This window comes from Sciurus carolinensis, chromosome 6 (assembly GCF_902686445.1).
Source record: "Sciurus carolinensis chromosome 6, mSciCar1.2, whole genome shotgun sequence".
NCBI lineage: Eukaryota > Metazoa > Chordata > Mammalia > Rodentia > Sciuridae > Sciurus > Sciurus carolinensis.
In genome coordinates this window covers 27,170,349-27,185,641 of record NC_062218.1, presented here as the reverse complement: position 1 = coordinate 27,185,641, position 15,293 = coordinate 27,170,349, and the positions used below count along the sequence as shown (strand labels likewise).

General features: G+C 36.7%; 1 protein-coding gene across 5 annotated transcripts in view; it reads left to right on the top strand.

Annotated features, from left to right (window-relative positions):
- Positions 1 to 15,293, top strand: part of Drosha (drosha ribonuclease III) — a 119,479-nt gene that overhangs the window by 100,433 nt on the left and 3,753 nt on the right. For all 5 annotated transcript variants that reach the window (XM_047555653.1, XM_047555655.1, XM_047555651.1 and 2 more), the window contains 7 exons: positions 325 to 482; positions 1,436 to 1,541; positions 10,089 to 10,230; positions 11,759 to 11,841; positions 11,933 to 12,036; positions 14,311 to 14,403; positions 15,186 to 15,232. In XM_047555653.1, the coding sequence (XP_047411609.1) occupies positions 325 to 482; positions 1,436 to 1,541; positions 10,089 to 10,230; positions 11,759 to 11,841; positions 11,933 to 12,036; positions 14,311 to 14,403; positions 15,186 to 15,232 (733 nt within the window). The remainder of the gene's footprint in view (positions 1 to 324; positions 483 to 1,435; positions 1,542 to 10,088; positions 10,231 to 11,758; positions 11,842 to 11,932; positions 12,037 to 14,310; positions 14,404 to 15,185; positions 15,233 to 15,293) is intronic.

Below are 15,293 nucleotides of genomic sequence, written 5' to 3'. Positions count from 1 at the left end.
AACCGCTGCTTTACTAGATATATATATTCTCTAACAGCTGTTCTTCGGCATCTTCCTTGGAGAGTTAGTCTAATACTTGGGATTTTGAACTATCTGTGTATAGTACTTGGCCTTGAAATTTGATGGAAGATTGGAAAATATTATTTGAGCCTTCTTTAAATATTAGGTTTATTTGCCATTTTAAGAGATGAGAAAGAAGCTTCCATGTTTTATTGGCATTTCAGAAATTTCTGCTCACAGGAGAAGGAATTTTATAAAATACTGTCCTAGAATTGATAATTACTTTTCTAACCTAAATCTGTTCATGATTCTATTTTTCTGTAGCTACAAGAGCCAAATACTGATCGACAACTTATTGAAACTTCTCCAGTTCTCCAGAAACTTACTGAGTTTGAAGAAGCAATTGGAGTAATTTTTACTCATGTTCGACTTCTGGCAAGGGCATTCACATTGAGAACTGTGGGGTTTAACCATCTGACCCTGTGAGTTTGAAGTCTTCATGTAGTCCCACCGTGACCGTTTACATGAGACAATTCCAAACCTTTATGTATGCCTTTCAAAGGCATACACAAGGAGTTGAAATTTCAGACACATTTCCAGGACAGTCATTGTGAGACATGAGTCAGCAGACAGTGGTGTGGACCAGGGTAAATGCTCCAATTCAGTATTTTTGGTCCCAGTGTTATGCATCTTGTGCCTTCATGAAATTTAAGGGAGGCATGAAGGAAATAAAAATGTTTTACATGCAAGGACAGATGCAAGGCTTTGCAGACCATGTGATTTTTATTTTTTTTTTTCAGCCGGAAAGAGGCCATAGATTATAAAAGAATGAGTAGGACTGTGTTTCGTTGAACTTTACTTGTAGAAACACACTGTGGGCCGAGTCTGGCCCACTGATCCTTGCTCTCAATGAATGATTTTGATGATGAGCTAGTAAAATGATTAAGAAAATAAGCAAAGTTTTATTTCTTTTAGTTTTTTAATACAATTTTTTACTCTTACCCCAAATCAGATGTTCTCAACTCAGTAAACTTTAAAGATTCTTACTATAATTTTTTTGTTTTTAATATTCTTAAACTGGATCCCAGATTTGAATAAGGGTGTATATATTAAATAGTGGAAAAAATCTTGTGCCTTTTTACTTTCTTTTGTTACAAGTTCGTATTTTCCTTTATTTTTCAGTTGATACACTTCTAACCAGGCACTATTTACCAATCTTCATTTTACTGGTTGTTTAATCCTGGACAGTACTCACTTTATTTACATAGGGCTCTTCTCGGTTGAGGAGCATCATGGAATTGTATTTCATTTTGTGCTTTAAAACAATATGAATACATACATTGTCTTTTAAAGTCATGCCTTTTAAAAGTTCTGTTTTTTCCTGACGTTCACAAGGATTATTAATTTCTTTTTACTATTGTTTCTTTTTTTTCAGAGGCCACAATCAAAGGATGGAATTCCTAGGTGATTCCATAATGCAACTAGTAGCCACAGAGTACTTATTCATTCATTTCCCAGATCATCATGAAGGACACTTAACTGTGAGTTTGTGTTCAATCAGTTGCTCCAGGAAAATTGCTATATAGTAGAAGGTGAAGATGAGAAAGGCCAAATATATATTTATGTAACTGATGACTAAGTTATTTGGGGCTTCAGCATGCTTTGTTCATTTCATTGTATAAACTGTGTATAAAGAAAATATACCATGAAGATTAATTTTACATTCCTTCATTTAATGATCCCCTACTCTGTACAAGACAAGAAGCTAGGCCTTATGAAGGAGGCAGAGTAGTTGATACCAAGTCTATTCATAATGAATTTGAAAAAACTATTAGAAGAGACTAAATTATAAGTAAATAACTACAAATAAAAACCCTCTCTGTCTATATATGTGTATATGTGACTATACACATAAATTCTCACCATAAAATGTAAAGGTAACTACCTATTGTAAGGTAAACCATGTTAATCATTATAAAGAGGCATAGGTAAATTATGGCATTTATGCAGTTTAGGAAAGGATTTCTTCTAGCTGTGGAGTAGAAAAAAGGCTTAATGGATATGATGATGTTTACACCTTTAAATATAGGATTTGGGCATAGGGAGTTAGCATGAGGAAATTTCTATGCCGTGGCATTCCACACACTGGGGCTAGACAAGCAAGGGCATGTCACAAAAAAGGGGAAGTTTGGGCTGAGGTGTAGTTCTGGGATAAGAGCACTTGCCTAGCATGCTCAAGGCCCTAGGTTCAATCCCCAGTACTGCAAAATAAAAATAAAAACAAACAAAAACCAAAAAACAAATCAGAAGGCCAAGAAGCAACTCCGTTTGGTTAGACTGCACTAGAATGAGGGAGTTACAGGAACAAGGTTTGATCTGTGAGTAAAGTGTAATGGTCGCCATTCCTCTCACTTTTGATTCATTTTATAAAACTTGATTCAGCTTTTTTATTTGCCAGGTGCTCTTTTTACTGTGTGGCACTGATCAATAATGTACCCAGAGTCGTGAACAAAACATATGCAGAGCCAGTCATGATCCCTTCAGGCACAAGGCATAGCCCTTTAGAAGTCCTTTGAGAATTAGGCGTTAAGAAAGCAAACATTTTACTGGGTAAAAAAAAATAGTGGTAAACTGTAAAGTATTCTGTTAGTGGTATCTTCTGTATTATTTTGAAGCAAATAACAAGTCTTTCCTACTTTGCATCTTTACAGTTTTTGTAACTATTTTGCTTTGCAACTGTGAACTCTAGAAAATTTATGTGGGACATAAATGTTGCATTTAGGAAAAATATGATGATTTTGTTAAGTTGAGATGTAATTTTACAATGGCATTTCTAAGCCCAGCATTCATTTACTCAGTGAACATTTATTGAGCTCCTACTATGTACCATATATTATGCTAAGTAATCAGCAGTATTCTTATTTTATATGTAATTTTTAAAATAATTTTTTTAGTGGTAATGGACACAATACCTTTATTTTACTTATTTTTTATGTGATGCTAAGGACCAAACCCAGTGCCTCACATGTACAAGGCAGGTGCTGTACCACTGAGCTACCACCCCAACCCCTTAAGTGTAATTTTAAAGTAGCCATTGGATTACTATGTAAAGTTAACTGCTTTTAGATGGACAAGAAAATGTTTCCTTCTTGAGTTAATATTAAATTCTGAAGAAAACAAACATTTATGAGGAATGAGCTTGTTTGTTATACATGACTTAGAAAAACAATAAATTGCATGTTCAGTATTCTCCATTAGGGAATAGACTTCATAGGTGTCAAGAGTATCTGGTTATCTGAGAAAAAACTGAATCAAACCAGATAGCTTGAAGTGGTAATTCAGTTTATGACTATGTGGAATTTTCTGTTGAAAATTTGTGGTTTGAGTAACATATCCCTCCTCCTACAAGTATTCTTCCAGAATTACTTGTGAACTTTAAAAGATATTAACTGCCATCAGCATTGACATGGGTGCTTCCACTCTTCTTGAAGTAACATCTCCATTGGCTTCTATTATTTCTTCCCTCTTTAGTTACTCTGTCAGCCTGCTTTGCAGGTTTATCTTATTCTTTACAGCTAATAAGTATTCCAGTATCTAAGACGTCATTCCTATACTATGTCATCTTCTTCCTAGTATCTCTCCAAAGCAGCCTTTCCCACAAGTCAGCATTTTCACCATATTGGCAGAAGAATTTCAGCTGCTGTCTTTAGTTCCACCTCTGTTCTGAGCTCCAGTCCCAGTTGCCTCCTCAGCATCCCTGTTCATGCCCAAGACTGAATTTCTGATCTTCCCCCGCCTGCATCCTTGTCCAGTGTTCCTTGAGTAATGAGTAGCTGCATCATCCATCCAGTGTTGCATGACAAAAACCTAAGAGTGTTTTTTTGTTCCCTCTCCACTTTCCCTGTCCAGTCCATTTTCAAATCCCGACAGTGTTACTCTTCCAGTATTTCTCGAATGTATCCGCTCTTACCACCTTGTCTCCATCACCCACATCCTCTCTATCAGTTTCACTCACCTGGATCACTGCTATAATTTCTGCTTAACTATCAACATGTTACAGGAATGTGATTGACAAAGAGACAAAGTTGGAAGGAGTGACATTTATTCACTTGGAAAGGGTAGGAAATTTAAGATTCTGTCTATAGAAAGCACGAGGCAGTGCAACATCCTCCCTCAAGAAAAATGGGCTCCCTGGGTCCCCAGATTTCCCCCTGGATGTAAGCTACTATTTGAAAAGCTTATCTTTTGTTTTCTCATGGGCATTTTTGTTCCCTGCTTGAAAGATGGACAGACTCAAGCAGAAATCCTTCAGGAGCTCAGGTCTCAGGCCTGTGTAAAGTCATTTTTCTAGCTCCCTGCACTAGTCTAGTCTTATATCAACATGTGCCCCATCTAATCCATTTTGAATGCTGGAACTAGAGAAGTTTTTTTCACAGTAGATCTCCTGTGACTATAGTAACCATTCATCCTCTGTCTACTTTAGTTATTTCTTTTCACCTCCTCAACCTTTAACATTGGAGTTACCCCCATTCTGAGTTGTCAGACCTCTTCTCTTCTGACTTCTACCCCGTGAAGTGATCTTATTCCATCTGTCTCATAGCTTTGACTACATCTATGTGCTACTTTCTGATTTATGTCTTAAGTCTTTATTTCTCCCTCAAACTCTACACTCATCTATTGAATATAGGTATAATTGAATATCTTCATATATATACTTGAATCTCTAGTTGGATTTGCCTTCCACCATCCTATGTCAAATATCTGTGTTCTTTTCCTTCCTGGTCTTACTGCATTCTGCATATGCCACCAGATCAGAAGTTCTTTGAGAGTATGTTTTTGTTCATCTCTAATCAGTAGTGCCGTCACATGGTAGGCTTTCAATACATACTTGGTAAAGAAATAAGAGAGAGTTATTGAGAGGGATGAGGAAGTGACCCTGGAGGGAAATGGCATGTTGCTTTATGTGTAAGGAAAGAAATTGAATATGCGGGACTATCTAAGCATTAAAATTAATTTAAGCTGTGTGCTGGATTACATATCACAGGTGCATGGTGGTGGGAAAGCATAGCACATGATTCATTGCTGTGATTCAAGGGCACACCACTGCAGGAATTCATTTTGGAAGGCATCGGTAGCTTTGAGCCACTCCCTTCCACTCTTGTTTTACAAGGAATAAGGACAATTGAGCAGATGTAATCGTGGTTTTCACATTTTGAGTGCTGATGGGGAAAAACATATTGTTCTATTAGTTGGGTGTTTTCAAGGGCCTGCTCCAGAAGGAATGTTTGGCTTATAGTTGTTCCAGCATAACTGAGCTTGAATAGGAACATCGACGGAAGAAGGAAAGCATACACCAGAGTTTTTGTTGACCCTAACAGGGTCAGGGTAAATACTGAGAATGTTTCAAAATGCATTACAGAGGCCACAATGCCTGTCCTGTTACACTTGGAAATTTTCAGCCATAGGAGTATTCTCTGTATCTTTCTTCTCTCTCTCAGCCTTGACTCTGTGCTACCAAGCTAAAAAGTATTGCTAATCTGCATGCCTACTGTGTGCAAGGACTGTGCACTATGGTGGCATGCCTAACAAGTTGAACATGTGAAAATTTTTGTTTAATTTTAGAGGAATGATTTGGGATAAAGAGAAAGAGAGCAAGGGTTACAAATAAAAGGTTTGAGAACCAGTGATTTAATCCTCCTTGCTGCCTCCAGACAGCTCTGTGTATAAATCATCCAAACAGGGATCTGATCTCAAAGATCTCTTCAAGGAGATAGATTCCCAGCCTCCTGCTTGGGGATTTCTCCATCACCGACATAATTTGGCTCTTTGTATCTGACCTGCATTCTGCCTGCTAGCATTTGACTATCTTTTCTTTAATTGTCATGAGAAATGTAGACCATCTGGCTACCACTCTTGGTATAATAGACCTGTGTGACTTTTCATTGTCACTTTTAATAGTATATTCTGCTTTCACCCCATGTTCTTCTATTAAAGTCTTCAAAATAATAAATCACAGTCTACTTATTTTACACTAGGTGGCCCTCTCTGGTAGCTCATCTCATACAGCTGCCGTTTCCTCTTCAGAATCAGTAGTGAATAGGGAAGTTAAAGGAAGTATGCCAATATGTATATTTGACTTAAAACAATAAACCTTGTTCTCATGGAAACTCAAGTTTAAAGTAATTAGGAAAGACGGCTATGCTGAGAGAATAGGAAACATCCAAGATTCTCAAAACCAGAATTTGAGATTTGGGTTGTTTATACTTGTCCCTGACGTTGCACCAGAAATCAGCAGACCTTTTCTGAAGTTTACAGAGAGCCCAACTATAGTTTTCTTCATAGTTTCTAGCAATTTCAAGTTAAACTGTTCAGGGGGTTAAAAAAAATTTTTGTTAGGGACAAATAAGCACTTGATAAAATGGAGAGCTTCAAAGACAGTGAGGAAACAGGTATCTAGAACATTTAGCATTGAAAACAAATTCATGGGAATCCCTTGAACTATCTAGAACCCTTTCCCCATTACTGAAGAGCAAACAGTTTTTGCCCAATGTTGATGATGTTAACAATGGCCAGTATATCAGACAGGTGTGTTTATTATAAACTGGTCACTGTGATTAAGGTCACATATTCACTCAGTTTACCCTGTGAGGTGGGTACTAATTTCTCCATTTTGTAGATGAAGAAATTGAGGTTCAGAGATATTCAGTAACATTATGAGTCAATTAGCTAGGACATGTTAGAGCCACAGTTTGAACCCATGTGCTTTTTTTTTTTTTAAACTATGAATATCTAACACAAGGCATTGTTTACAGTATGTGATAACTCTTGTGCTCACTTGGATGTTTAATGTTTTTTTTCTGAATTTCTACTAAAACTAAAAAGCAGATATGTTCTCTTTGTAAAATAATAATTTATAGCATCAACATCTGCACGTTTTCCATCTTAATGCCTTATTCATTCATACTGATCCACTACGATTGTTCTGAAATAAACAGATTGCCTTGCCACTGCCCCTTTTGGGGATTCCTCATCCTCTGCAGGAGAGTATAGATTTCATACCACCTGGCAGCTCTCTTGCATCAGCTCTCCCTCATTTTTCTCTGATTTCTCCTCCAGTTCCACCCAGTAGTCACCTAGCTGTGTCTTGACCCCTTGCTTTTTCTGCTGCAGTTCTTCTTCCTGGAAAATCCTTCCCCACCCTTCTCCCACTAGTCACTTGGGCTTCTTCTAATGCTGCATTCATCTGGATCTATCTACATGAATTTTTTTCAAAAGGCAAGTATCTAGCTTCTATCCCCAGAAATTCTGATTCCTTGGTTTCTGGAAGAAACCAGGCCACTGGATATGACAGCCAGGTGGATGAGCCCGTGAAATGCCTCTATTCAGGGGTCAGCTTTCTGGAAGGCCAGGATCTAGAGGAACACCCACATTTACCTGTGGTCTCCGTGCTGACACTGAAGCCACCACAGTGCATTGCAACAGCCAGTCTGGATGTGGCCTCCAGAGGGACTGTCTGTTCGTGAAGGCAGTGATAGGATGTTGTTGAGCCTCTCAGGTTCTGCAGCTTTCAGCACAGAGCCTGGTATGTGTTCAGTCTCCACCACTGGTACACTGAATCACCATAACCTTAGGAGGATTTTTTTTTTCCTTGCTGACCACCCCCACCCCCATCCCACTCTTTGGCAACTGGCACATTTATTCTGAAGCAGAGTTCAATAAAGGAAAGAATGAAAATTGACATTAAAGAACCATCATTTGGACTTTCTTATTTAGGTGAAGAGCAAGGTCTTATCTCTTTTCAACTTACTTTCCAAATTTAAACTGACTACAAAAATATGGAAGATTAATAACTTCCTTCTCCCCCACTGACTTTGGTTCAGGCTCTGGGTTTTTGGCAAGAACTTACCTCAATTTCTCCTAACCACCCACTGCTTTAAGACCTGTCAGGGCCTGTGTTAAATAAAACTGGAAGCATTTCTGTTTCCATACTCACTGCTTTCCTTCTTCACTGTTAGACAGCATTACTGTACAACACAAACCAGGAACCCTGGCACTGGAAGGTGGCAGCTGGGGTCCATTAACCAGTGGTGTATTGTCACTTGTGTGAACTCATGTATAGATTGGAGTAGTTGGTTCTAAAGCATGAACATTCCATAAACACAGCCTACAGACTTTTCTCCTCCCACCAAAAGAGTATGTTCAGAGAGGACCTCCTTGATTAGCATAACTGAATTCCCAAAATAGCCCTCCTATTCCCACATGGCTTCTACTTTGAGAACCTTCCCTCTCCAATTTGAAATCCAAACCAGAAAAAACACATTCCTTCCAGCCCTGGTATTCTTTAATTACAAGATATTTGACTAGTGGTCTCCTTATTGGTTGGGTCTTCTATTAACCATATATGCTTGGCCTTTTTTAAAAAAAATTACAGTACTGGGAATTGAACCCAGGGCACTACCATGAGCTGTATCACCAGCCCCTCCCTTTTAAAATTCTGAGACAAGTCATCAAGTTGCCCAGGCTGGCAAAGAACTTGCTATTCTGCCACAGTCTTACAAGTAGCTGGTATTACAGGCATGCACCACCATGTCCGGTTGGCCTTTTTAATTTTGAACTCCTGCATGGATATTAATTTTAATGAAACACTGTATTGAAGAAAAGATGAAATTAAGGGAGAAATAGGAGGAAGAAGGGAGCAGAGACAGGCAAAGAGTAATTGTCTAAAATTCAACAGCAAGCATGGCTTATGAAGATCAAGTTGTATTTCTGCTTCATGAATCATTGTCAGACAAATTAAGAACATATTGTTTCTTATTTATCTATTGTCATGGATTCAATATCAAGCTTTGAGAATAAATCTTGATTTTCATAAGTTCTGTTGACACTTTGGAGCCACAGAGCATAAAATGTGCATCTAATAAACAAAAGTGCTGTGTGGAATAGTGGAGGGCATGATACCAGCACCACCCAACTGTTCCTGCTCCTGGTCTGTGTCTTCAGGAAAGTTTCTTAGCAGGAGACCAAGAATTTGTTATACCTGTTGTAGGAAACGTTGTAGTTTTAGATGGGTTGTTGCCCAAAATTCTGGAGATGGGGATAATTCAGTTTTTGTTTGGAGAATTACCCATTTCCCTCTGGCCTCCCTCCCCACCTCTCTTCTAGTGAGTGTTAAATGCCTAAACCAGGTTGTTTTGTGGACACCTCTATGATGGTTTGGTTGCATAATTTACATGCGGTATCAAACATTACCTTGGATAATTTTTGGAGAGCTCTTAGCTATCTGAAATTCCTAATAGATATTTTTATTTTAAATTCCTGAAATTGAAATATGAAAATTTTAATTGATTAAAGATAAAGAATCAAAGTATGAAAAACTGAGATACAGATAAATAGCATAAATCTTTAAAATAATAATAAAACAAAAAATATACATAAATAATTTAAGTATTTTCAATACTTCTTACTAAAACATAATTTCTCTAAATTCTGTAATATCAAAATTAGGATCTGTGCCATGAAATTTGATGCTTATTTTAGATTTTTTAAAAATGTTCCTTTAAGATCAATGTACAGTGACAGAAAGCAGATTATTTGCCTGTTGGTGGGGGAGGATTGATTTCTCAGGGGTACAGGGAATTTGGGATGTTGGAAATGTGTATGATTTTCAAAACTGATCTAACGGTTCACTCAAAAGGGGTATATTTTATTGAATGTATGTAATATTTCAGTAAAATTGCTTTAAAAAATTTAATGCTTCCTTATTTAATAGCATTAAACTTGATAGAAGCTATGATATTCAATCATATTATAGCATATCTCCAACCCTGCCCCACTGCTACTAAACAAGTAGAAAAAGCTAAGTGTCAGGTAAAATCCAGGTAGCAGAGCAGAGTAGGTTATGGAAGAGAAACTGGGAGCATATGGAGTATTCTACGTCATCCAAGGGAAATGGTTGGGAATGGAGACCTTCACTCGCCTGGGTGTTCCTGTCATGAGATGTTCTCAGGGCTGATTCAGCCCAACATATGAGCAAGTCCAAGACCAAAAGTGAAGTGGTTTCTTAATGTGCTCCAATTCCTTCTGGCCAGTTGCTGCGAAGCTCTTTGGTGAATAACAGAACTCAAGCTAAGGTGGCGGAGGAGCTGGGCATGCAGGAGTATGCCATAACTAATGACAAAACCAAGAGGCCTGTGGCCCTGAGGACCAAGACCTTGGCGGACCTGTTAGAATGTGAGTCTTACGGGGTAAAGCTTTTCTTTTAACCTAAAGGTTCAAAGTTTAAGTCAAGTTGACCAGTATTTATCCTCCTCATTATTCATACCTTATGGCTAAAGAAACTTTTTATTTTATTTTTTTGTTTATGTTTTTCATCAAAGCTTGTTTGAAAGAAAGTGATTTGAAATTAAGACATGGGAGCAATGCATTTACATTCAACCTCTGTTAGATGGTAGCCCCCACTCCCTCCTCTGTCAGCTGTCACATCCCTTTATGTGGAACAATAACAAATGTAAAGATTGGTCATTGTGAATCATAGCTTTTTGCCACACAGCAGCCTTCATAAAGGGGCACAGAAGAAAGGATAGTTTATCCACTGACGACTAAAATTTTCATCCATTATTTTGAATGAGCTCAGAGTTCTACTTTGTAGTTTCTGAAATGGTGTAGTTATATTATAAATGATTTTATTATAGCTAACTAAAGGATTAGATACATAATTTTGTTGTTTTAGATATTATCTCAAAGGAAGTAGACCTTTCCAGGCCTTAGAATTTTTTTTTTTTGTTACAGTATTTTTTGCAATTGAAATTATCTACAAATAGTAAAGTATGTACAAAACTAGATTATTTAGAAAGTGCAATGGCAATTTAAGGAATTTCTTTTTCAATTAAAAGTAAATGAAGGATTAAGATTACATAAAATTTCATTGAGAAATCAAGAACATTTTTCTTTTTAGCTCAATGAAAGCTATTTTTATTTATTTCCTTTTTTGTTTGTTTTAAATCTTTGTTTGTCTACTTGGTTAAAGTGCCTTTTTAATTGAGTCATCTTAGTCACTTTATTTATTTATTTATTTAGTATTCATCATTTATTAATGCAAAATTTATATAGTTATGTTGTCATTAAGCCCAGAACTAAGCTTTTCTTAATGTGTTCAGCTCAGATCTTTAAACTGTCCCATTTGTTTTACCTGTTCATGAAATTTTAACATGGGACTCTTGTGTAGACGATCTGAAGATTAGTGATGGGAGTCGCAGGCCTCAAGAATGTGTTTATTCTTATATCAATATGTTCTGAATATGTTATGTTCTTCAAGTTGCATTTTGATTGGTTAGATATAATGCGGTTATGTTCCCAAGTACCATCCTTCCCTGCTGTACAGCAGCGTTTTGTATATGTTTTAAATCAACTATTCATTTAGCCCTTAGCTGAATGCAGTTTGGCCTTTGTACTCTATGATTTTGCATCTTAATAACATATCTGTGTCTCTGCTGCTAATATTAGTGATAAAGATTAGAGTTTTAAGGAAAGATGAAGTGGTTATTCTGAAATAAAAAGGGCCTGGAAGGTGAAAAGTTTATAAAAATGTTGCTTAAAAGTCTAGGTCTCGGGGCTGGGGAGATAGCTCAGTCAATAGAGTGCTTGCCTTGCAAGCACAAGGCCTTGGGTTCGATCCCCAGCACCAAAAAAAAAAAAAAAAAAGTCTAGGTCTCTTGTTCTTTTTGGTCAATTTCAGTGAATTATTTTTATTTTTTCCCAGCATTTATTGCAGCACTGTACATTGATAAGGATTTGGAATACGTTCACACTTTCATGAATGTCTGTTTCTTTCCACGATTAAAAGTAAGCTCATATGAAGTTTAAATGTGTGGTGTACTTTGTTTCTGGTGATTCCAGAACCCCTTACTAAATTTCTTTTGGGAACTTACCACAGGAGTTCATTTTGAATCAAGATTGGAATGACCCCAAATCCCAACTACAGCAGTGCTGCTTAACACTTAGGACAGAAGGGAAAGAGCCAGACATTCCCCTGTACAAGTAAGTATCTGTTACCTGCAGGCCTTTGAACCTGAAGAGCTGATCTTCATGTGTTTTGAGGGAAAAATAATGAATGGGCTGATCATGACGAGAGCCCAGGATGGAGACTTACTGACTATAGGTGCAGTGCGGGGCCCAGCACAGAAACTTCTTGGGCTTCTTCATATTGACTGTAAGTAAGATGGCACCATGTATTTACATAGGCAGGGAGTGAAACAGCATTGAAAATACATTTTTAAACATCCCTAAAATTATTTACAGATGATTTATCTCTCATTTATCTCTGTACCTTCTCCCATCTCTGAAATTCTCAGTGCAGTACTGCATGGCAGGAAGACATACTAAGATTACAAAATCAAGATAAGAAAATTTAGATTAAATTGTTCTTATGTACATTTCTATATTTGTCTTACGTCTTCTAGAAACACAGCCCAGAACAATGTCTGCATCTAGATTAGAGGATCCTGTGTGCTTATATCTGGGTGTTGCTCTGTACTTAACCCCTTGAATACTGGTTGGTCTCTGTCTCTGTCACCTAACAGAAGTTTTCTCCCTCAGTGGTCACTGTGAGAAGCAGGGCAGTTGTTCACTGCTGCTGGGTTACTCAGATATTAAAAGCTTTTTTCTTAGAATTTGTATCAAAGGCAACCTTGTACATTTGAGTATCTTTTTACTTGGAGTAGTAGCAAAAAGTCAATCAAAAGCAGTGAAGGTAAGTAATGGATCACTTAAAACCTAACACCAATTGTGATTAAAATAGGTTTGACTCTGAAGTCAAGTCATTGTCTTATGACACTTAATATATTGATTCAGAAGGTGATTTACAGAGGAATTACAAAGTGAAGGGATTATTCAAGTGTATGGGTCACATCCTAAGGTATTGTTGATATGTGATTTTAGGGATGTTCAAAAATGTATTTTCAGTGCTGTTTTACCCCTTGCCTATGCAAACATGGTTGCAAACACACATTTGTGCATGTGTGTTCCATATGGAAGGAATACCCTTCTTTGGACTTTTCAAGTTTCAGAATACACAAGGAAAAACACAGTGACAGTTGGGAATTTTAAATCTTTTTTTCATGTTTTTATTTAAAACTCAGAATGGTTCATAGGCTTTTTTGCTAAAAGCAAAAACTGAGTCCAAGAGAAGGTTGAGTCACCTCACAGCAAGCTACTCTGAATTGTGCCAAGTAGCTGTCACTACAAAACAACATTTCCTTTATTTATTGGGGAAAGAAGCCCAAATGTTTAGAAATGGCACTTTAATATGTGCCTAATAAGCATAATGAATATCTGAGCTGTATTATATGAAAGCCTCAAAGTATTTCCTTGTCAAAGTGATAATTAAGGTTCAATAAACTAAATAGGATGATAAACTTCTCATTTGCTATAGTAAGTACTACTGCGGAGAAGCCAGCCCTGCACGTTTATGCCTTGGAGTACAGAAACAAAGGAAATTGCTGTGCTCCCTTCTCATAACACACCGCCCCCCCCCCCTGCAGAAGTACACGATGAGTTTGTTCTTTGTTATCAAGATGATGGGGTTGTTTTACATAGTTTTTTCACAATTACTGTGTTCATTCCATTATCTTTGTTGGTTATTTTTAATTTCCCTTTTCCATGAAGTTATCAGATTTACTGTATTTGAAATCTGTACTACTTCATTAAAATCCTACAGCTTTGTTTTTTTGGTGATTGTGTTGTGTACATGGCATTATAGTGTACCTTTGAAATGATCTCAGATGTTTCAGAAATTAAATATGTTTTCTGATCTCTTTGATAAGATATCAGACATTAGAAAGAATCTATGAAGGACATGAAACCACTCAGACATGACCTGAGGTATATTACCCAAATATTTGCTGGTTTTAGCTGTGATTAGCACTGAGAAACAGTGAACAGACTAAAGTTGTTAACTTTTCACACTAGAATTTTTTTAATTTTATGATACTTCGAATATGCACACTTAGAAATTATTTGAAAGTATATTGCACTTCATTATGAGTCTTTAGAAGCTATTCATATTACTTTGGGAAAAATATAAAAATGCAGTACAGAATTTTTAAAATTTGCTACTTCAAAAACTGTCAATATTTGGTCATTTTTGCAAATCAAAAACTTACCCCTCTTCTTCTTCTACCGTTTTCATGTTACTTGTTATTTTTACCTCCCTTTGTCTAGGCAATAAGTACCTAGACTTTTTTGGAGTTGTATAGTAGCACGAAAAATTTAAAAATGCTTTTCCATAATTAATGTTCTTTTCTTTGTCTTTAGGACTCTGCAGACAGTGGGGCCATCCCATGCTAGAACCTACACTGTGGCCGTTTATTTCAAGGGAGAAAGAATAGGCTGTGGGAAAGGACCAAGGTATGAAAATACTTTAAATTTCTTTAAATTACTGTCCTGTGTGCAAGGAAGTGCCTACTTGGTATTTCCAAGTCCTGTAGTCTTTTTGCTAACTTAGAGTGTGGAATGTTCAAGGGTAGTAGTAAAGTGAATCCCAAGGATTAATGGTCCCACCAAGCCAACCCCTAAACTTGATAATCATCCTAGGATAGGGAATGCCATTACATAAGGGACTTTGGCTACTTCGAGAAAACCTGGCCAGGTCTGTCCAGTTTTAGTCTCAACAGAGTACACGTTGATGCAAGCTAGACATGTAAGAAGTGTCGTTTCGTGGGTGACACAATCCTTAGACCTTTGATTTTTTTATCACCTCTCATCTGATCTTTGTGGAAATGCTATCTTTAGGTTAAAAAAATTACGTTTATTATCACTTTTCTTTGAACCTTCCAATCTATATCTTGCCTCTATATATTTCATTCATTTCCTCTTTAAACTTTACACTGAGAATATTCAAACTTAAGTAAGAAATACTTCAGATCTAATATAAATGGAATACATTTTATTGCAATATTAAAAGTGTAGAATGAATATCTTAAATAGGCTTTGTGCAAATAAAAGACATTTCTGCATGCTCTTGTGTATATTCCTATCTGTGCAATTCAATACGTGACAATAGAAATAATCACATGAAGTTTTATGCTCCAAACATGAAAATCAGCCTTAATAATTTATAGCCATAATGTGATTTTGAAAAAAAATAATCTTTAAATTAAAGTGTACCTCACTTTTATTTTATTTAATAGTATTCAGCAAGCAGAAATGGGAGCAGCAATGGATGCACTTGAAAAATGTAAGCCTATCTCTTTTTCTATAATTATATGTTCGTAATGTAATGAGTGTTTTATGAAGAG